This window comes from Mirounga leonina, unplaced genomic scaffold (genome assembly GCF_011800145.1).
Source record: "Mirounga leonina isolate KUSES-001 unplaced genomic scaffold, KU_Mleo_1.0 Mir_165, whole genome shotgun sequence".
In the NCBI taxonomy this organism is placed as follows: domain Eukaryota; kingdom Metazoa; phylum Chordata; class Mammalia; order Carnivora; family Phocidae; genus Mirounga; species Mirounga leonina.
The window spans coordinates 61,706,148-61,728,466 of NW_023270415.1; the positions used below are offsets into that span (position 1 = coordinate 61,706,148).

Sequence of the window (22,319 nt, forward strand, 5' to 3'; positions counted from 1 at the left end):
TCTGCCATGGGCACAGGCAGGATCTGACAGCAATCAGACTGTATAATGGCCAACCTGGTCTTAGCCCACTGTCTATTTTGACCACTAGCTGATAAAACCATTAGTGAGTAGGTGACTTTGCTCTTTTAAACATCAGAAGATGTACACCTTCTTCTGAAACATAAGTACAAAAAATGGAAGCCAATTATGATCAGTATTAACAAAAAGCCCCAGAACTCTTTCTTATTAAAACTCTTTTAAGTTCTTAACATACGCTTCTCCTTAAAATACTCAACTCACTAAAACAAATCCATTGTAAGATAAATACAGCTATGAGCACCTCTTTATTCATGAGAATCTGTTCATGCTCAAGGACCATCCGTTGAATGGAACTGCTCTTATTGTCAAAATACTACTTGAACTGACAGTTATTTCATATTATTAAAAAGGAATATACATATATATCCATACACACATATTCTTCACCAGCAGTTTTCTATTCTCATAAATCGTTTTAGAAATCCTATACAACAGTAACTCCTAGAAGATTTTGTATTTTAGAAAGCAAGAAAGATCGGGGTGCCTGGGTGGCTCAGTCGTTAGGCGTCTGCCTTCAGCTCAGGTCATGATCCCAGGGTCCTGGGATCGAGCCCCACATCGGGCTCCCTGCTCCGCGGGAGGCCTGCTTCTCCCTCTCCCGCTCCCCCTGCTTGTGTTCCCTCTCTCACTGTGTCTCTCTCTGTCAAATTAATAAATAAAATCTTTAATAAAAAAAAAAGCAAGAAAGATCATTCTAATGGCAGCTAGCTTCTCACGAATAAAAGACATGCAGTAATTCCAGGATTTCTGTGTGTTGTCTAGACGCTAGCAGGCTCCCTTCGCTCTTGCTTGACGCACCAGCTACAGTCCCTGAGAGTGATCACAGGTGAAATGTAAACTTTAAATAGGATTATTTTTCAACCACACTATGAACTTCTGATGGAGTCATGGGTGGAAGGCGTTTGAGGCCCAGTGTGCTGTTGGCCTCATCACTAATTGGGTGACTCAGCCTCTAAGCAAACAGGCCATTCTACGCTCCAGGTGTTGGGGCGGGAGGCCTGATGGGAGGCTGCAGGATAAGCTAAGCAAATCTCCCTTGTGTCTTAATTTAAGTGGCGTGTCTAGCCTTTAGGGCAGGAGGGACAGCCAGTTAGGCTGATTAGGAATCTCCTCGCTCACACAGGAGAGTGGTCTGCATCAGTAGGCAGGGCATGCTGGGATGACAGTGCGCCTTCTGAGCATCCAACCCCTGGCCCATGCAGGAGGCCGGGGAAGGTGGGAATAGCATGGAGCTGGTGTGCCTTGTTAGGTTCCTGGCTCATTAAATACCTGCTAATCACCTTAAGCCTGCTGTTTAAACTCTGAGTCTCACTTTCCTAATACTGAGATTGGAAAAAATAAGAGGGTTACATAAGGATGAAGTAGCCTATTTTATACCAAGGATCTGCAACAGCATGCGGTATCCAGTGGGTACACGATAAATGGGAACAACCTCAACTTGCTCAGTTTGCCAAGTGCCCCCCAAATGCCCCAGGGCTTGAAGTGTGAAATGCTGGGCAGGTAAAACATTGAGATCAAGTCAGTCAATTGGGGCGCCTGGGGGGCTCAGTCGTTAAGTGTTTACCTTTGGCTCAGGTCATGATCCCAGGGTCCTGGATGGAGCCCCGCATCAGGCTCCCTGCTCAGCGGGAAGCCTGCTTCTCCCTCTCCTACTCCCTCTGCTTGTGTTCCCTCTTTTGCTGTGTCTCTCTCTGTCAAATAAATAAATAAAATCTTAAAAAAAACCCCAAAAACAAAAGTCAGTCAATCAACTGTCTTTCCTGTGAAGCTGGGCTAAGTTCTAGAGTCAAAGAGAGAGTCTGTCCTCGACAGCCCTGTGCTATTTACCTATGAAGAGTCACTGTGTGTGCTAAGTACTGGGTTAAGTACTTCACCCTCAATCCTCCTGACCCTATTATTAGTATTTCCACTTAAAATGCATAAAACTTAAGACATACAGAGGTTAAGTAACTGGCCCGAGGTTGCAGGGCTTAATGCAGAGGTAACACCATCTCACATTCTGGCTGCTATCACAGAGATGAGCATAGCGCCTGATTCAGAGAGACAGGCTGGAGCGGTCAGCTGGTGGTCGGTGAGTGGGAGAAACTAGGAAAGCCTTCATGGGAAAGTGATCTAGGACTATTCTTTAAAACCTTTGAGTTTGGGACGTCTGGGTGGCTCAGTCGGTTAAGCGTCTGCCTTCGGCTCAGGTCATGATCGAGTTCCGCATCGGGCTCCCTGCTCAGCGAGGAGTCTGCTTCTCCTTCCCCCTCTGCCCCTCCTCCCTGCTTGTGTTCTCTCTCTCAAATAAATAAATAAAATCTTGAAAAAAACGAAAAAACCCAAAAACCTTTGAGTTTGGCCTTAAAATTATACCTTAAGGATGGCGGGCCATCCCATAGAACACAGAGGGGCACCAGGTGGCTCAGATGACAACAGGGCACCCACTGCTGCAATCAGGTTATCAACGCCAGCCCTGCTTTGGTTATAAATAAGGTAATTATCTGGTTTTGCCATATCTGGGATATGGCAGGGGTAATCTTTTTTTTTTTTTTTAAAGATTTTATTTATTTATTTTTTAGAGAGCGAGCAAGAGAGAAACAGCATGAGAGGGGAGAGGGTCAGAGGGAGAAGCAGGCTCCCCGCCGAGCCGAGAGCCCGATGTGGGACTCGATCCCAGGACTCTGGGACCATGACCTGAGGCGAAGGCAGACGCTTAACCATCTGAGCCACCCAGGTGCCCCTGGCAGGGGTAATCTTGCACCTGAAGGTGTCTCTTCTGTCTAGCGCTCACTAGATCTTTCTAACCCCCACCTTCTCTGCGAGCACTGAAAACCTTGGCTTTTTTGGTTACTCCTGCTTCAGAAGTTCTATCCCCGCCTACTACTTTCGTGGAATGGAAATTTAATCTTCAAACCTGTTCTGCACTGCTGGCCCCAGAATTAAAAGCAAGCACCTTCAATGGGGAAATTAAATTTATTTGATACAGCTGTACATGTATAAAATTGGATCCAGCGTCCATTTGGTTTGCAGGCTCACACGAAATGCTTTTAGCTATATTCTGTACCTAATACCTAATTCGAAGCTCAAAAGGGGCCGACCTCAAAGACCTTGTCTTGTACTGATCCTGAGCAAGGTGATCATTAGCCATGAGCAGGCGTCATTTTCCGCTGGAGTGTCTCCCCATGAGCACAGTGTAATCGACAGCTGAGTCTTCCTTGGGGAGCTAAATATTCAGTTGACTGAATTTTCATTAAAAAAAAAGAGAGACAGAGAGAGACAGAGAGATACCCAGGGGGAGAGATACTTCAATTATAAATATCTATATTTCATTTTACATTCTCCTTTCTGAAGCTTCTGAGTTGGGCTCTGCCTGGGTGCTGCAGAGGGCGGAACCTGAGGTTTGAATTTTTGCATGTATCTTGGCCTTAAAGAAGAGGCTAAATGAAGTAAGATTTGCCCTCAAATTCTCTCCATGTGCTGCAGTTCAGCTCCTATGAAAACCGTAGTCGTGTTTCCTTCCCTACCTCGTTCATTTAGGGCACTTCCGCACCTAGTAAGAGGTAGAGATTGGGGAAGATGAACAGAGAATGGGGCTGGGTCAGAGCGCTGGCTGCCAGATGGCTTTTGCGGATCCTTGGAGGACCAGTGTGGAGGCGGGGTACTCATGTAGAGAGGTGCTCTGGGGTCTGGCCTGACCCTCTCCTGTCGCACATTAAAGCCTTCCTCTATGGTCCACAAAGGCTGGTGACTTGTCCAAGGTCACTTCCTTTGGGCCCGGGTGGTGCTCCTCTATCTAGATTAGGGTCATGCCCCCTCCCTGTCCAGCCCCAGCACCCCTTCTGCTGCCCTGCTTACTTTTAGGACTCCTTCTCTTTTCTCCCCTCTGACTTTTCTCATTTCTCTTTCTCCTTCCCTCTCCTTTCTCTTACCTGTGCTATTTTCCTTTACTTTTTCTACTCCCTTTTTTCTGTCTTCCTCTTGCACAATCTCTCCTTCCCCACGCCATCCTGCCCTGTCTTCCCTTCATCTAGCAAATACAGACTGCCTATTAAGGGCCAGCGACTGTACCAGGCACTGGGAACACACGGGCAGCCCAAGCTGTCCCCTCCCCACACCGAGCTGGAGGTTGTGCCGAGCCTTCAGAGATAAGACAAGCCCCACTTTGGTCCTCTGTGGGACCCCGGCCACTCTGCCAGTCCCTGCAGCAGGCCTGGGCCTGTGGGCATTGCTATGGAACGTGGCCATGGGGTATGCAAACGGTGGTAGCACAGAGAAAGGAAGAGGGGCTCCATGTAATGAGAAGCTGAGCTGAGTAAAGGCACCACATGGGCAGCTTTGACTGGGGAGAGCTGGAAGCTCCCATCAAGGAGGTGGGAGAGCCCCCTTGGCCAATGTAGCTGCTTTGGTGAGAGATGGGACACTGGCAGGATATTACTTTGTGAGCCAGCCATAGATAACACACATCCAAACATAGCCAATCTTTTGTGTGTGCTTGGGAATGGTTGGTATCTCAGTGAGAAACCTTGTGGAAGGGCAGTGAGCTATTAGCACTCCCTCTTCATGGGTGTGCAATCTCTTGTAAGTCATATGTGATGGTTAATTTCACAAGTTGACTTGACTGGGCCACAGGACGCCCGGATGTTTGGTTCAGCATTCTTTCTGGGTATGTCAGTGAGGGTGTTCCTGGGTGAGATTAACATTTGAATCAGTAGGCTGAGTAAAGGAAACTGCCCTCCCCAGTGTGGGTGGGCCTAGTCCAATCCATTGAAAACCTAAGTAGAATAAAAGGCTGAGGAGGAAAGATTCTGTCTTCCTGACTTTGAGTTGGGACATCAGTCTTCTCCTGCCTTCAGACTCCCGACTTGGACTAGAACTTACACCATTGGATCTCCTGGGCTTCCAGCCTGCCCACCACAGATTTTGGACTTCTCAGCTTTCATAATTGTGTGAGTTGGGTTCTCACTGTAAATCAACCCCTCCCTACTCTCTCTGCTCCTATAGGTTCTAATTCTCTGGATAACCCAGACTAACACATCATGTTTCTAAGTTCTGAGTTACAGAACTTGGTTTTCTCAGTGCCAAAATGTGAATAATCACAAGACATATTTTGTACCATTTTAGTGCAAATGGTTCAATAAATTATCTATAGTAAAACATTATAAAGTTCTATGGTATGTATTCTTATTTTTAAAATAAAATGCCCTACATTCTTCTTGTATTTATGAGGATATCCTATATAGTCTTTGTATCTCATGGCCTAGCAAGTCGTCTTGCAAACGGTAGGTCCCCAGTTTGTCTTGGGACTCATGGTTGGTGACAGCAGGAATTTGGAAATGTTTATGTTTCTGATGATGTTGCTGCTGAGATGTGTGCACAGAGTGGTGATGCATTCTCCATGCCTCACATAATCTCTGATGTTTCGCATGTGTTCGGTTAGTTGAATTAACAAATGAATTAACCAACGAACCTATTCCCCAACCAAAGCCAGGCTCCAGAAAAGGAAGATAATCAGACCAATGAATAGGACACTAAGAGGCAACAGAGAGGTGTATTATGTGAAATCAAAACCCACTATTCTTGATTCTAAAATATTTATTGAGTACCTGCTATGCACCAAGAAGAAAATATCCAGAATGGAAAATACAACACTTGGGCCTACAGTTTATAACTATCCGTTCTATTAAAAATTTCTTACATTTCAATCTTGTTGAAAGGTTCTATTGTATCCAAGAAAATTGTCTCACTTTCTAGAAATAGGTGAAGTTGAAATGACAATGACAACCACCACCATAACAATAATAAAGCTTAAACCATAGTCTCTTGCAAGTAAAATAGATTACATCTATGTGAAAATTGGCCACATCTGTTGTGGGCAAAAGATAAAAGATGTAGAGGAGGATGGTGGGAACAGGGGCCAGAAACCACTCATTTCAGAATATAACTTAAGTTTTGAAAAATCATTCAAGTCAATTCCCTATATTATCAAGTATTAGGTTACAGCAAACACTTCCACCCTGGGGTCTTTCAGGGTGGGGTTGACAGGAAGGTGAAGAACAGTTGCAAAAATGGCGGTGATGTAACAATCTCCCCAATAGGTTTTATCAGTGCTGCAGCCTCCTTGTTGGAAACAAGGAAGTTCCAGAGAGTATAATTCATGCCACATGGAAAGAGACAGTGAGCTATGTTGGAAGGGATTTAAGTAATACCTCCTATATCATCATCTGTCTTGCTACACCAGGCTCTTAGGAGACAATTAATAACACGTATCTAAATTGTTTCTATTCCTTCCGTCCTGGAGGCCTTGCTCCTTCCTCCTACACAACACCCCCCCCCACCCGCCTCATTTCTTCCCATGACAAATGAGTCACGAGAGTCCCTCTGCTTCCTCCACGATCACACCACATGATGAGCCTTTCAAACATACCAGTGCCCAGTGCATGTAGGTATCATTCCTCCAACTTCCCACCACAAAGCTCGGGACTTGTCTTTACTTAGTCTCCTTGGCCTATGTTTTTCTATCTTTCTAGGGCCCTTCTCTGAGATTTGCCCTTTGTTCCTCTTCCAGATTGATTTCAGAGGCTGTGACTGACAATTCTGGTGTTAGTTTTCCCTTGCTCATCCCGTCCCCCAAAATGATGCCTCCCAGTGAGGGTCTTATAATCAGGTATTTCTATTCCTTCCCTTTGGTTTCTCATATTTCCCCTGCAGTGACTTTCCCGAACGTTCTCTCAATCCTAATTATTACAATGGGCCCAGTTTTATTGAGTTGATGCTTTTGTAATCTTGATACCTGCTCACACTTTAATAAGAATCACCTTCAAATTGATCGCTTAAGCTGCATCATTGTGATGAAACCCATACTGATGGAGGAACAAACTATAGGAGGGAAGATCAAATACACCTGAATCTAAAATGAGCCAGGTGTGTGCCTTCTTTATTACTTGCCTCTAAGAAATATACTTTGTGCTCCCTTCCCATTATAGGAAAAAATTTTAGACTAGGACAAACAAACACATAAATAAATAAAATGAAGTGACCCTAAATCCTATTTTCTGGAGATAGCTATCGTTAATGTTGTAATATCTATTCTTTCAGAATTTTTCTGGGTGTAGTAGATACAGGATACATCAATAAATAGGTAATTATATACATATACATGTACACATGTATTTACTTACTATATACAGAACTTACTCTATAACTAGTGCAAACATATGTGGTTAGCCTACAAGTTACAAAGGGGCTATGTGTTGACAATTTCTTTTTACATTTACTATGAGAAGACTTTTCTTTTTTTTTCCTCATTGAAACAGGACTCTTCCTGGTGGTCAGTTTCCTAGACCAGAACTCAAAAACTAATTTAACCTATGCAGGATAAGAAGAACTTCATCTAGTAGAAAATGGAAAAACAGAATCAGAAAATTTTAGTTTTTCTGATTTTAGTTCTACCATTCCCAAATAAAGCCCAACTACACGTCAAGTTTCAGTCCAAAGTGTGGGAGACCAATGGGGACGAAGCCCTCAGCTATCCATCTTCAAAATAAAGATAATAATTCACATCTCAAAGGCTTATAGAAATTCTCATAAATCACAGATGGGAAAATGGCGAGCACCTAGCAAGGACTCAATACATGATTACGAACTGGGCAGCAGGATCTCTTTAACATCTCTGCATCTCTTTTGAGCCACAGACTCATTGTTCAAGGAGTATTTTTAGGATACTTTGGATTCCAGCACATTGCAAGACTTCAACCTAGAATTTATCAACAGCACTGGTCCCACCCCTGCCTAAGCATCTCCTCTCACCCCTCATTTCCTGATAGTCTACCAATCCTGAGCCCTGCCTCAGCTGAACTCATCTCACACCATCCCCGTTTGCTCCCATTCTAGACATATTGGCCTCAAGAAACCGCCACAGATTCCGTGTAATCACCTCCTTAGAATAGGCACTCAGAACCACCAACTGCTGCTCTTTGTTGTGAATGTAGACAAAACAAAGCTAAGTTCCCACCATGTTCCAAAGTCACTCCATGTGATTCCCCGCTCTGTAGTCTCTGGGGAGGCTAAATGCCATAGAAGCAATATCTTTCACCCACAGCAGCCCATGATTTAATCATGCCCCCTCTGCCAGAAAGATGGTCAAAAGTCACCATAATGAAAAGAACCATTAACCCAGCCCAGTTAACCAGTGACCTATATGAAATGTCAAGACTGCAGAACCCAAGGCACATAGAGAGATGTTTTCTGACCATTGTTGCCTTTTTGAAAATACAAATGGATGGTTACTTTGTTCTAAGAATTTATATTTTGAGGACTGGCTATTTGCCTGACTTTGGCCAGGTCAGATTGTCTTCTTGATGGCTTCAGCAGAACGCCTTACAGAAGTGATGGATAAAATCTGCAAGTCACAGCATCCCTGGGGTCATTCATTCAGGAGATGGGATAAATGGACTCTGGGACAAGCTCTGAGGGTGATCACCAACATGATCTCAGGTTTCATATTCCCCGGTGGAAACTGGGCAGTCTTGGCTTCCTTTCTCAAGGGTCTGGCCGGTCCAGAATCACCATCTGGAAACCTGTCACCCATGGGGACTGTTAAGACCAGTCATGACCTTGAGAAAATGCAGCAAGTCGAAAGCCATTCCTCCGCCAGGGTTTAGAGTCCTATTGGACACCGATCCCTTTCTTGTGATGTACAGAGCCATTTTTAAATGGAATGCTGTCCCCTGACCTTGCACAGATTCAGGTAAAAGTTCCCCCACAGGTTGCTTTATTCTGGTGTGAAGGATCATTCCTTGCTACAGGAGACAGAAATAGCCTAACAACGTGGACAAGTGAGGTGTTAGAGATACCTGAGATCCTACCCACTGGTGTCAAGCAGACACCGAGAGTCTGAACCTCTCCTCCTGCCCAGTGAAATAAACCAGCACTTGCAATGGAGGAAATAAAGGGAGGTGGATTTGTGCTGCGAGCCTCAATCCGCAGGGCCATCCCCAATCAGCGCACTTTCAAGAGAACTGCAGCAGAAGAGGAAACAGGCTGATGTTTAGTCATTTTATTTTCCCATCTCTGGGCCTATTACAGCTCCCTCTTTATCTGTGACATGAAAGATTATCCTGTGCTTTCGTGACAAACCACTTGCTTCATCTGGAGTTTTGAAGTCCTTATCTTTGGCTTGCCACACCTCACAGGAGTACCCCCCCCCCACAACTGACAAGTGGAAAGTGAGGTTCTGTTCCTGTTCTTTACTCACATGGTTCCTCCCACAAACAGGGCCTACTATGTGCCCGGCACCACCCCACTAGACCAGGTGCTAACACACTAGACTTATTTTGTGTCAGATATCACAGATGTCTTATTGGCTTACGTTATACCAGGCTCTGTGCAGCCCCATAGGTAATACAAATGATGGATGGCCCCTCCCATAATTTCTAGATGGAAGTAGGAGTGAGGAAGGTGGTGGGAAAAATCAAAGACTCGTTGTTCTCCGCAGCGTTGGTTTGCAATTGGCAGGAAGGCTTTAACTGTTATCAGACACCCACCCCCTCTTATTTCCATCCTAAATCGAGGCTATGGGAAAGCTGATGTTCATAACATCCTCCAGTCATATTCTAATAAGCAAGATGACACCATGCTTACCTGGCAGACATCCCTGACAGTAGAGGAGCTGGGAAGTGAGAACAGGAAGGCCTCTGCAAGGCTCCCACGGACCAAGTCCATCTGCCAGGCTCCTGCACACCCAAACTCAGGGACTGTTGATTCTCATTTTAGATGCGTTCTAGGAAAGCTGGCTAACTGCTTTTTAAATCCTGAGCAGATTAGAAATAGCAAATTAGTATACTTTGATGCTTACGGGAAAATGACAACTGTCAGCCTCACGGGTAGAGAGGGAGGGAAAAGAAAATGCATGAAATGGAGGCACAAGGAACAATAACATAGCAGACTGGGGTGCAGGCAAGTAATGCTAATAAGATGTCTTAAAGATGTTATGATGGTTGTAGCCAGTATTCCCTCATGTAGCAACTCAGGAGCCCATGTTTAATGGGCTGGGATATGACCAACATATTTTAGAAAGATTTCCATCTAGAATGGTTAAGATTGAAAAAGAATGTTCAATGCAGTGGTTTGCAACCAGGGAACGATTTTGCCCTCCAGGGGACATCTGGCAGCCTGGAGACATTTTTGGTTGTCATAACCGGTTGTGGGGGTGGAGGGCAGAGGTGGATGCTGATGGCCAATGGGCAGAAGCCAGGGCTGCTGCAAAATACCCTGCGGTGCATAGGACACCCCCCACGCCCCCAACCCCAGAAGTATTCTGGCCCCAAATGCCCATAGCCTGAGAATGAGAAACGCTTGTTAATGGAACAACATGGCATTATTTGAAAAATTCACTTATGTGGCTCGTCTCAGAAGCTACTGACACAGGAGGAAGAAGCATCACTGCATCTTGTCTGTCAGGTTCTTCATACCTGTCAAGGCACCTTTGATCTATTTGATCTCCACAATAATCTTACGAGATAGCTGAGGCAGTGAGCACAATTTTCACTTCACAGACCGGATTGCTGAGATGCAGAAGGCTAAATGATGTTTCTAGTGAAGAACAGAGGTCCTAACTCCTCATCCTGTTCCACAAAACCACCGTTCTTTACATCCACTTATTTCCAGAACAAAAAGGGAAGAATCAACAGAGTACTCACTGCTAATCAATATCAAATTTAATTTTAATAAATTAAAATGCAGTCTTGGGACTTAGGTTCACTTGTTCCTTCATTTTCCAAAGAGCTCTGGAGCACGGGATGTGTGCCAAGCGCTCTCCTAGGCACTGCATGCAAGACACCTCCTCTCTCAAAGCCTGCAAGTCAGAATTATTTTCCCTGCTTGCTGGACATTTTGTAGGGATTCTGGATAATATTCTCCACCAATCCAAACAAAGCCTTGCAGAATCCCAAATCCTTTCCCTGTGTCCCATATACCTCACGCTGGAGTCACACTTGATTTCTAAACAGGCTTTGCACATTTGGGTGATTCATATACTTGCCTCTTCCTCTGCCCCTTGTGCTAGCCCTCCTTCTTCCTCTGTCAACCGGCAAACTTGTACTACGTTTTTTGAGATCCAGACTAAATGTTCCCTAGGACCGGAGCTGGTAGCTTTGTCATCCGGGCTCTCTTATTATTCTGCAAGTAGCAGTACCATGTTAATTACTATGGGTATTAGCTTTATCTGCTTGTGCTTCAGTCTTCTACGTTCCACTGAGTCTCTTGAGGGAGGTCATGTTGTGCTGATTCTTCCCTTTGCCCTTTCCAGATCCTTCTCCACTCTGCTCTGTGCCCTGGGAGGCTGACCTCTGTGAAATGCACCAGTACGCCCCCTTTCCCTCTGGCTACCAGGGGGGATCTGCCACTAGGCAGCATGGGCAGGAGAGGACTAATGGTGGAGTTTATCTTCTTCAGCTGCCTCCGGGGGCAGGCCGTCCAGGATTGCCTAGAGCTCACTGCGTGGGGACTATGCATGTCCCAGAGGTGGCCGACTCCTACCGGACTCTCTCCAGGCTCCAGGCTTTACTCCTTCCCCTTGTTCATTGAGGCCAAGGGGTGGTCATGGCTCCTCACTGTCATGATGCCCGGGGTATAGCGCCATCCTTTGTGACTTTATCTAAACCCAGTCCATACATTTTCAATGAGCTCATTTTCAAAACTCTCCTAAAAATATAGAACTTAACCAAGCCACTTCTCTCCTTTTACAACAGTTTTCCTCATTTTAACATCCGAGTATTTAACAATATACCTGGCCCACAGAAGATGTTCAATAAATGTTTGCTAAAAATGCAAATGTACGAATACAGATGTTACCAAAAAAATTTTTTACTGTCAGTCTTAGATTTTTTCATTTGTCAAAAGAGCTCCTCTCATCAAAGGTTTCGATTTCCTCAGAAGTAGTGAATTACATTTTTGAACTTGACTAGACACAGTACCACTTATTAGCATTGCTGTTCTTTGTCATTTTCAACTTTCAGAAAACAGAAATATGGTGACGTCTGTGCTTTCCCTAGAGCGTCTGACAATTATCCTTCTGAATTCTTCATTACGAACCTCAAACACAAAACAAAATCAAAGCATGAAACTCCTGTCCTAACCAAGCCCTGGTCAGAAGACTTCCACCTCTGAGGATACACATAATGACAGCTGGGTAGACAAGAAAGGAAAAAAATAAACCCAACGAGCCTCTCACATTTCAGCAAAAGTTTTTACCCAAAGCGAATATGACACATTAAATGAGCATCAGCCTCAAAGACCTTCTTTTGGAGCCTTGTTGGTAGCTGTGTTTTCTAAGTTAGCGAATGCCTGCTGTTAATGTGAAAATTGGTTTCAACTTAATTTGGCAACCGAGAAAACACATTATTTTTTTTGTAGCTATTACGGTCCATAGTTAGCACTTTACCATGCTGTCAGTGACTTGTAGAATTAATAGTAATTATAGCTACTGACCATTTCTGAAGTTTTTGCAATAGATGACGGGTCCTCTACTGGAAACTTTTTAAAGGTGATCTTCACGACAATACTGCAAGGTAGGTATCATCCTGCTGCCCTACACGGGACCTGGTTAAGCCAGGGGAAGGCTACTTGCAGAGGTGGGGTTTCCATCCAACTATGCTGACTCAGAAGCCAAAAATTGGAAGCTGCCCTTTCCTGATCAAGAGCTGCTCACCCCGAGTATCAAACAGAGAAAGGTAGACCCACGGGGACCCTTGGATTTTCAGTCCATTATATACCAGTCCTTTTGGTGTGGAAGTGTTTGACTTTCGATCTGTCCAGGGAGACCAAATGACTTAGTTCTGAGAGTGGACTGGGATGATGCTAAGGATGAAGGTAAAGAGACAAGTACTTTAAAAAGAATGAGGGAGAAAAAAAGAATTTTTAAAAAGCAGTTTCATAAATTTTCAAAGGTAAAGTGATTTCCACCTGGTGACAAAACACCATTTTTATTTCTGCTAAAAAGAGAGAGAGAGAGAGAGAGAGAGAGAGAAAGCTCAAGGCTCATGCTCACTTGACTGTCTCTTTAAATGTTACCCACACCTAATATATTACAAAGAAACTACAATGTAGAACAGATGGAACAGCATAAAGCAGATGCAGATCTGAAGTCTAAATAGAGATGAACAATTCTTCAGTTAACAACAAGAAAATGAGGTGGCAGCACAGATAACATGGAAAAGGAGCAGTTTACACTGGAGAGAAGCTACAGGGAAAAGCACACATTATCACAACTGAACAGTGCAAAAAGATTATTTCATGGCATTTGAAATGGCATCCCCTTATGTCTTCCTGGGGGACAACACAGGCTCCCATGGAACACTCAGGAGGAAAGCTAAAGGAAATCTGAACAATTTAAGGCCGTGGGCAGGTAATAATGGTTGGAAACGGACAACGCAGGGTTTCAGTGGACCTCTAGCAGAGAGCTCAGCTATTACAAGCATTTTCCATAGTGGGGCGGGGGGGCACCGAAATAATCTTAACCATAGGTTAGATAAAGAAGAGATGCTCTTTCTCCCAAGGTTTAGATTTAATTAGTTGTATTTTTATAATTCTCACACTTTCACTTTATGGACCTTTCCAAACATACATATAAGTAGCAAGAATAGTACTTTGAAATCACATTACAATCACCACCCCGTTTCTACAACCTTCAGCGTCTGCCACTCTTGTTTCATTTCTTTACTCCCTCTCTACTTATTTTTCTTGATAATTTTAAACCAGTCTGGATAAAATGCTTTGTCTTAGTTTCCCTGTTTGTAAAATGTACCTACTTCCTCTAGTTGATGTTGAGGAGAAAGGTTGTAAGATGTTAAGCAGAAAATCCTGCCAAAGGGAGTATTCAACAAATGTTCATTTTAATTCTTATGTGTGGACACATAAAGACAATGGCAGAGGGTATGGAAAGATGAGACTTTCATTGTCAAGTGTGGGGACAGAACAAAACAGGACAGGAATATTAGGTGCTCTTATGTTCTGGCATTTTTAAGTGTTGGCTCTTGGGAAGTGTGAAACTCTTCGGACACAAGTTTAAGTGAAGCAACAGAATTCTGTTCCAAGGTGCAGAGAACTGTACCTCAGAAAAAAATCTATTAGTGTGTCAGTCCCCCACAAGTTAAGGGCTGGCTTTTTATTTGTAGTGTTGTCCTAAATGCCACCAAAAGATGGGGGGGGAAATGGCTGCTAGCTTTGAGGAAGTTGACTTCCATGTTGAAGCCGGAGCTGAAGCACTTCAAGACAGAGACCCCAGCAAAGATAAAGAGGAGAACCTGTGAAAATACACCCAGAATCTTCTGTGTAAATGCTTAGGCGATGCTGAGTAATGGGTCCTGCTCAGAGGCAGTGATGGCAAGTGGCGAGCAGTTGGCCCAGCCTGTGAGGCGGTGGGGATGGAGAGGGTGCGCTGTCAAGGCGCTGACAGTCAATGCATAAACACTCCTCAAGAGGCTTGCATAAAATGGAAATACACCAACCACTCCTCTCCTAAACCTCAAGAAGATGGTTTTAATCATGTAATTTGAGACTTCCTTTACTTTGTGAGAGCTAAAGCCAGATTCCGTTGCAATTGAAATAGTGCTACATTCTGTTGTTTCCAACATAAGTTCCAGTTTTACTTTCGGGGTAAGTCCAACTTTCTTACTCTGTTTCTTAAGAACACCTGCAAAAATCAACACCATCTCCTAGTTAACTCGCTCTCCGTAAGGCAAGTGGTGCCCGGGTGACCACCCCGGTGGCGCCTTCACCACTCTTGGAGGGGTCACCACCTCCTCCACCTTCTGTCTCTCCTGAGATCCACTAAAGGACATGCTCACACCTGGGACTGCTGGTTATCTTTATAAAATTTTCCACCCTAAAATGTGTCCTCATGTTGCAATGTAATGACATCAGTAATCATGTATTGGAGTAGTCTTTTGGTTTTTATAGCCAGAAAGGGAAGACAAAATTGTTACTATAGAAAACATTCCAGTGCAGAGGACCACAGGGGAAGGGAGGGAAAACTGAATAGGAAGAAGTCAGAGTGGGAGACAGACCATGAGAGACTGAACTCTAGGAAACAAACTGAGGGCTGTTGGAGGGGAGGTGGGTGGGGGACTGGGGTAACTGGGTGATGGGCATTAAGGAGGGTATGTCATGTAATGAGCACTGGGTGTTCTACGCAACTGATGAACTGCTGAACACTCTAACTGAAACTAATGATGTACTATGCGTTGGCTAATTGAATTTAAATTAAAAAAAGAAAACATTCTGTAAGCCTTGGTGACCCATCCCAAAGTCCTTAGGATACTCATGGCTGATTGTTTAGGATAACCACTAGCATGAAAATAAGATTGTGGTCCTTTGTGCAGCGGTGAAACACAGGAAGGCAGAGGCCAGGGGAAGAACATGAGCTGAATGTCCTTGGAGTGACAACCGGAATCTCTGGGATTGTGGCGCGGGCGTCTGCCTGGTGTTCCAGGTCTTCCCGGGGCAAATCTGAGGCCCACTACAATTTACATTCCCCGCAGCTGTTCTTACCTGGTTGGAGAACTAACTGACACGAAGGGAATGATGATGAAATTCTGTGGGGCTGGCAGCACTGCGAGGTGAGGACTTAAATGGAGACATAACTGCCTTTTGGAGAATGGGAAGGACCAGCAACAGAATAAGGTTAGTTCCTCAAGTACCTTCCTATGACCTCTACTATATTGCTCTTCACATGGCCACAGAAAGTTTTATTATCCTGTGCGGGGCAGGGCTCAGGTAATGCTGCCGTTCCTTCCAATGGTGAGGGAGTACAGATGGACTGCAATGAGGCATTTTCCTAATGAGAACATCCATAGCCCCGTTATCCCAGCACTATCATCACTACTCAACTTGCTAAGTATTCTCCACTCTCCTCTGGACTTGTACATCTTCAAAATGTCCACAACTGCCTAATTGATTAGGACTTGGCCAGACAGCTCCAGGTGGCTAATCGGTAAAACAATGTCTCAAAGAGGATTCGTCTTTAGTTATAGGCATTTGACATCTTTACGTAGGTTTTATGAGATATTAAATACATTTTCACTAGCCATCCATTGAAGCCATATGGCAGCCTTGAATATGTGGAACAAACTGGGCATAATGCAGCTTTATTTATTGATTTACTTATTTTAGAACAGCAACATGTACTGTTGAGGGTACTTTTTACAAGTTGAGGCTAGAAATTCAGGAGTCTAGGTAGCAGGGAAGACATTCCTTCTGTACTGCTTGAGGATAAATGGAGGAGGATACAAGGACCGACAGAGTCCAAAGAGCAAGGAGAGAAACAGATTCAAAACCAATTTTCCATATTCCAAGAGGAAAATCAAAGACATAAAATAAAACAGTGCATTGATTGTGTGTCCTTGTTTTCACCTAATAAGTCAGCTGGAACTAGAGTCCCTCTCTTTGGATCCATTCATTTAATTCAACACTTATTTAGAATCTATTAGTATAGCAAGTAATATGGATCAGACTCATAACAAGTTCATGAACACTTAAGTGATCCATGAATGGGCATCAGGGACTTTGTAATTCTCTGAAAGTGTATGTAAAATCTATCTACAGGAATTTTTCTCAAGAGCCAGCCCACAGCTTTAATTAGATTAAAAGCCTCACAACCGAGAAAAGGTTAAGAGCTACAAAGCTCCACATCCAAGACTGTAAGACACACCAAGGTGAGTGAGCAGTGACAGCCCCCTTCCCCACCCAGCCTTTTTAAGTAAAAGGCATATGTCCGATTTATTCTGAAGGAAGTAGGTAAGTAGAATCCATAAACCCCAGGACTGTTTCAAGTCTACCGATGTTATGATTCTCAGAAAATAATTCTTACTATCTGTAGGATCCAAAAATGTCCTAAAGAAGTACAACACAAAGTGCAAGATAAATAAAAGCAGTTACAAATGAGATGTTTTGAGAAGGCTGAGGCCATCTGGTTCCCATTATCCTGAAGCTAGGGTACATCATTTCATCTGCCCCAGACCAAGGCATCACTTGAATAGCATGTGAACAGACTGGGTTTGCTAGGAAAGATGTGAAGATGGAGAGAGTATCATTCTCTGTCCTCCTCACCTCTGGCTGTTGGAGCAAACACTAAGTCGGCTTTTCCGCACGTACTTCCACCTTATTTTTATTAATCGGTTTGAAATAAATAAATATATATGGATTTTAAATCAAAGATACTTAGGCCTAATTTTAAAGAATTGAATTGTTCTACAAGATTTGCCATAAAAAACATCCAACGATAGCCCTCCTCCCTCTCCCCAGCTCCCCACTCCCACAGCTGATTATTTTGGTATTTACTTCCTTTATCTCTAAATCACATAGTTATACTGCTACTTAAAAAAAAAAAAGTGTCCAACTTTAAGGAGTGCCTGGCTGGCTTAGTCAGTAGAGCATGTGACCCTTGATCTCAGGGTCGTGAGTTCAAGCCCCACATTAGGTGTGGAGCCTACTTAAAAAAAAAAAGGATTGACCCATATGTGGAATTTAAGAAACAAAACAGATGAACATAGGGGAAGGGAAGGAAAAATAAAATAAGATAAAAACAGAGAGAGAGAGGCAAACCATAAGAGACTCTTAACTCTAGGAAACAAACTGAGGGTTGCTGGTGGGGGGATGGGGTAACTGGGTGATGGGCATCAAGGAGGGCATGTGATGTCATGAGCACTAGGTGTTACACAAAACTGATGAATCATTAAATTCTACCCCTGAAGCTAATAATGCACTATATGTTAACTAACTTAAATTTAAATAAAAAATTGAAGTGTCCAACTTTAAAAAAAACTGATTTTACACTATGAACACACTATGAACTTACCTCTCTTTCCTCCCTCCACTTCTATAGCACATGTTCTTCCCATCCCCTCTTCACCCCAATACAGTCATTTTCATTAAATCAAGATGCAGTGTTTACATTACTATAGTATTCAGATGCTACCCAAATGGAGCCCAGAGTAAACTACCATCACAATTCCTCCCTCTTTTCCCGAGAGGTAAAATTATTTTGTTTCTTAATTTGTTTGGTTTTCTAACTACTTACTGGTCCCTTAGCCCCAAACTCTTTACCACTTATGTAAATGTCCTGTTAGGATGCCTCATACTAGGTATTCCATCAGTTTCATCTTCCCAGAGAAGCCCAAGTTCCAGAGCCTTGTTATCTGTGCCTGGTGCACTCCATTCCCAGAGATTATTTTACCCTTTTCAGGAATAAAGCATCAGCCACTAGCAGGGCTGGTTGCATGGCAGTCTCCTGAATTGAATATAAGGAGTGGGAGAGGAGGTCTGGGGATCTGGTTGTTTCTCAAACTTCTCAATGATCTCCTTCATTTTAACTCAGCTATTAATATCTTGGGTCTGCTAATGCATTTACCATGGGCCTGTCTGCTTTCCAGTCCCCAAAATATGTGTACTGCCATCTTCCCTTCTGCTTCTCATGTCTTGATAAATTTATGTCCTTAACGTTTTCCTTTGCTGTTGTTTTTCTGTGTTTTCTTTTTTTAAGTAGATGGCAAATGTAGAAGTGTGTATCTAATCTGCTGTCATTGTTTTTGACAGTGTTTTAGAAATCAGTATTAGCAAAAACCCAGGCACATACTTTAAGTAGGCATTTCACCATAGCTCTTTATAAGACAATCACCAGCATATGCTTATCTGTTAACTTATACGTGAAGAAAATGAGGCACAATCTGCTTCAAACATGTCACTTGATAGATTGATATAAATACAGAACACCCTATGCCCAAGTCCCCTTTTCGCTTCACTTTCCTAATTGTAGGCTTCTGTAGAGCATTGCCTTCCTGATAGTCTATGGCTGCTTTCAGGTCCCAAATACCTGAGAATTGCTTCAGTCAATCAATATCTCTGTCATGCTCTATTACAGCTGATCAATATGGACAAGGATGCAATGAGCTGGAAGCAAGATGTTTTATTCAATCAAGTTTTTGGTCTCTTTTATTGACCCCAATATAAAACTTCTCTGTTTACAAAACTTCTATACTCCTCTTGTTTTATTCCAGCTAGCAAAAACTGTTTGCATAAAAACACATGCACATGTCTCCTCCCTCATGGTTTCAGACTGAGTCCATCATGTTGAACAGCTCTGGATTCTAGACTCATCTCTGCTCTTTGTGTGATTTTGGTTAAATCACTGCCACTATCAGTATCTCCCAACTGTGCAATGGGAGCTGTTAAAGCTCACAAACTGGTATTCCATGGGTCATTTGGAGCCAGCAGACATATTTAGTGTGGCTGGCACAATGAAGGAAGTTTCTGGATGTGACTGTCTTTGCAAGAGTGGGGGAGGGGAAAGTACTCCAACATTCTCTGCAGTAATCACTACTTCTTACTCTGGTAACATCACCAGGGTGCCTCACAAAATCCTATGATTTTTCCACTTCTTAAATGTATTTGAGTTTTTTTGCACAATGACCATTCTGTCATATCCCCTTTGGCACTAACCTCCTTTGAGTTTATGGGCACTGCAAATAGCGTTAGCCAAAATACCCCAGGACCCTGGGGGCAGGGGAGGTAGACCAGCTGTGTAACACCTAAAGTCAGAAGGAGAATTTTATAAAATAAAGTGACCTTCCTCTTTTTCTATATGTTTTTTCTTTGATCAATGCCCAAGAACTAGCTGACTCTTCTTTCTAGATATTTCCGTTTTCTGAATAGACATTATTGTCAGCAATATCATTACCACCCACTTTCTTTTCTCCTATCTCACTCTCTATGTATGTCATATTTAGACTGTGAATTCCCAGAGGGTAGAATGGTCTTGTTTGACTTTTTATCTTTCTTTTCTAAATGTTTATCTGGATTACAATTTTTGCATTGTACACACAGCACACCGAATGGAAACATTTCTCATTTTTATTTGGTCTTTTTTTTTTTTTTTTTTTTTGAGAGGCTAGGGAGTCACAGAACATACTGTGTGCTGAATTTTATTACTTTTTGGAGCTTGGCTATTAAAAGGAAGATAAATGATACAGATATAAGATAGTCTTTCCTAGCAATCTCCTCTGTACATCCTTGGCCATTCTCTAGATCACACACTTGATCTTATAATCCAAAAGACAACAACAGTGACGTAAGTCCTGGATTATAGAGAGAAAGGACACATAGCAAAACAAAAGAAAAAATCCCAGAAAACAAACAAGGATAAAGAAGAGATAAGATATTTATACCATGAGCAGGCCAATGAGTAACTGCATCAGTTGACTATAATTATTGGGTAAGTGGGGGGTCACAGGTGTTTCAAGTTGAAGCCAATTGGAGCAGGGGTAAGTTATCAGATCGCTCTTATTAGTCTGGGAAGCCATGATTCATTGTTGGAAATCATCAACGTATCCATTACCAGCTCAAGATATGGAAAATGATCACAAGCCCTTCCTGGATCCTCTCCACCCTGTTCCCCGCCAATGTAATCAAGATTCTGAATTTTGTGTTAATCATTCCCTTATCTTCCTTTACAGTTTACATATCTATTTTAAGACATACATTGAAATCTGCCTGCTTATGAACTTTATGTAAACTTCATATAAGTGGAATGATACTGTATATATATTCTGTGATTGGCTTTTTTGCTCAATATTTTTAATTTTTTTTTAAAGATTTTATTTATTTATTTGAGAGAGAGAGAGAATGAGAGTGAGCGAGTACATGAGAGGGGGGAGAGTCAGAGGGAGAAGCAGACTCCCTGCTGAGCAGGGAGCCCGATGCGGGTTGATCCCGGGACTCCAGGATCATGACCTGAGCCGAAGGCAGTCGCTTAACCAACTGAGCCACCCAGGCGCCCCTTTTTTGCTCAATATTATTCATCCATGTGGACACACATAGATACGGTCCATTTCCTTTCCTGCTGTATAGAAGGCCATTGTATGAAGATGCCACAGTTGATTTATCCATTCTAAGTCAAAGGATAATTGGGTAATTTCCAGTTTTCTGCTATTAAAATCAAAGCTGCTATGAACATGCTGGTTGCCTGTCTCCTCACATACAAAGTTATTCTCTAGGTCATGTGTCTTTAGAACTTCCAAAATTACATGGAATAGAAGTCATGAGCTAGCATGCTCATTTTGATCCTGATTTTAAAGGGGCGTTAAAAAATATTTCACCGTTGAAAATGATGTTGCCGTAAGTTTTTTGTGGGTATCCTTTATCAGGTTAAGAAAGTGCCTTTCTATTCCTAGTTTGCTAAGAATTTTTATCATGGATAGATCTACTGAATGATCATTTACTGAATTATTTTTTTTTTGAGTATATACTGAGATGACATATGACTTCCTCCTCTAATTAGTTGATATGATGAATTACATTAAATAATTTTCTAATAATGAACTAACTTGCTTCCAGGGATAAACCCAAATTTATGGTATATCATTTTAAAATCCATTGCTTCCAGGGATAAACCCAAATTTATGGTATATCATTTTAAAATCCATTGCTTAATTTGGCTTGCTAATGTTCTTTTTACTTGTTAATATTCTAGATATTTGAGTGGCGTGTATTTTTATTTTCTTATACTCTGTCAAGGTTTGGATCCAAGGTTAATATTGGCCTTGTAGAGTAAGTCTGGGAATATTCCCACTCTTTCTGTTGTCTAAAAGACTTTATGTATTTTGGATTGAGTATTTGGCATAACTCATATGCAAGACCTTCTGCTCTAGAGTTTTCCAGTAGTAAAAAAATTACCAATTTCATTTCTTTCACGGTTAAAGGATCATTCAGTTTTCTTCTCAAATTAGTTTTGATAATAAGTATGTATTTTTAGAATGTCCATTGTACACAAATTTTCAAATTTATCTGCCTAGTTTATAATTTTACCATATTATCTAATTAACTTCATGTGCATGTGTAATTAAAGACCCCTTTACATCCTTTATGTTATTTGTGCAATTTCATTTTTTTCAATCTTATTAATTCATTATTCTTTTCACAGAATGGACTTTTGATCTTGGTGATCCTCTATTTTTGTGTTCTACTTCATTAGTTTTTGTTATCTTACTTTTTCCTCCATTATCTTTGGGTTTATTCTGCTCTTTTTCTAAATTTTTCAGTTGATAGCTATTTTTTTTCTAATATAAGCATTCAAGGCTATAAATTTCTCATTAAGTACTACTTTAGCTTCATCTCATATATTTTATTAAGTAGTACTTATCATTTCCATAGTTTCTATTATGATTTATTATTTGACCCACAGGTTATTTAAAAGTGAATTTTAAAATTTC

General features: G+C 42.3%; 1 protein-coding gene across 4 annotated transcripts in view; it reads right to left on the reverse strand.

Moving 5' to 3' along the window:
- Positions 1-22,319, reverse strand: part of SAMD12 (sterile alpha motif domain containing 12) — a 380,385-nt gene that overhangs the window by 55,108 nt on the left and 302,958 nt on the right. Inside the window, exon 5 of one of the 4 annotated variants that reach the window (XM_035011805.1) lies at positions 9,171-9,869. The exons of the other annotated variants lie outside the window; for them this stretch is intronic. Within the exon in view, the coding sequence (XP_034867696.1) occupies positions 9,823-9,869 (47 nt within the window). The 3' untranslated portion in view covers positions 9,171-9,822. Of the gene's footprint in view, positions 1-9,170; positions 9,870-22,319 lie in introns of those variants that run through there. 4 annotated transcript variants of the gene reach the window in all.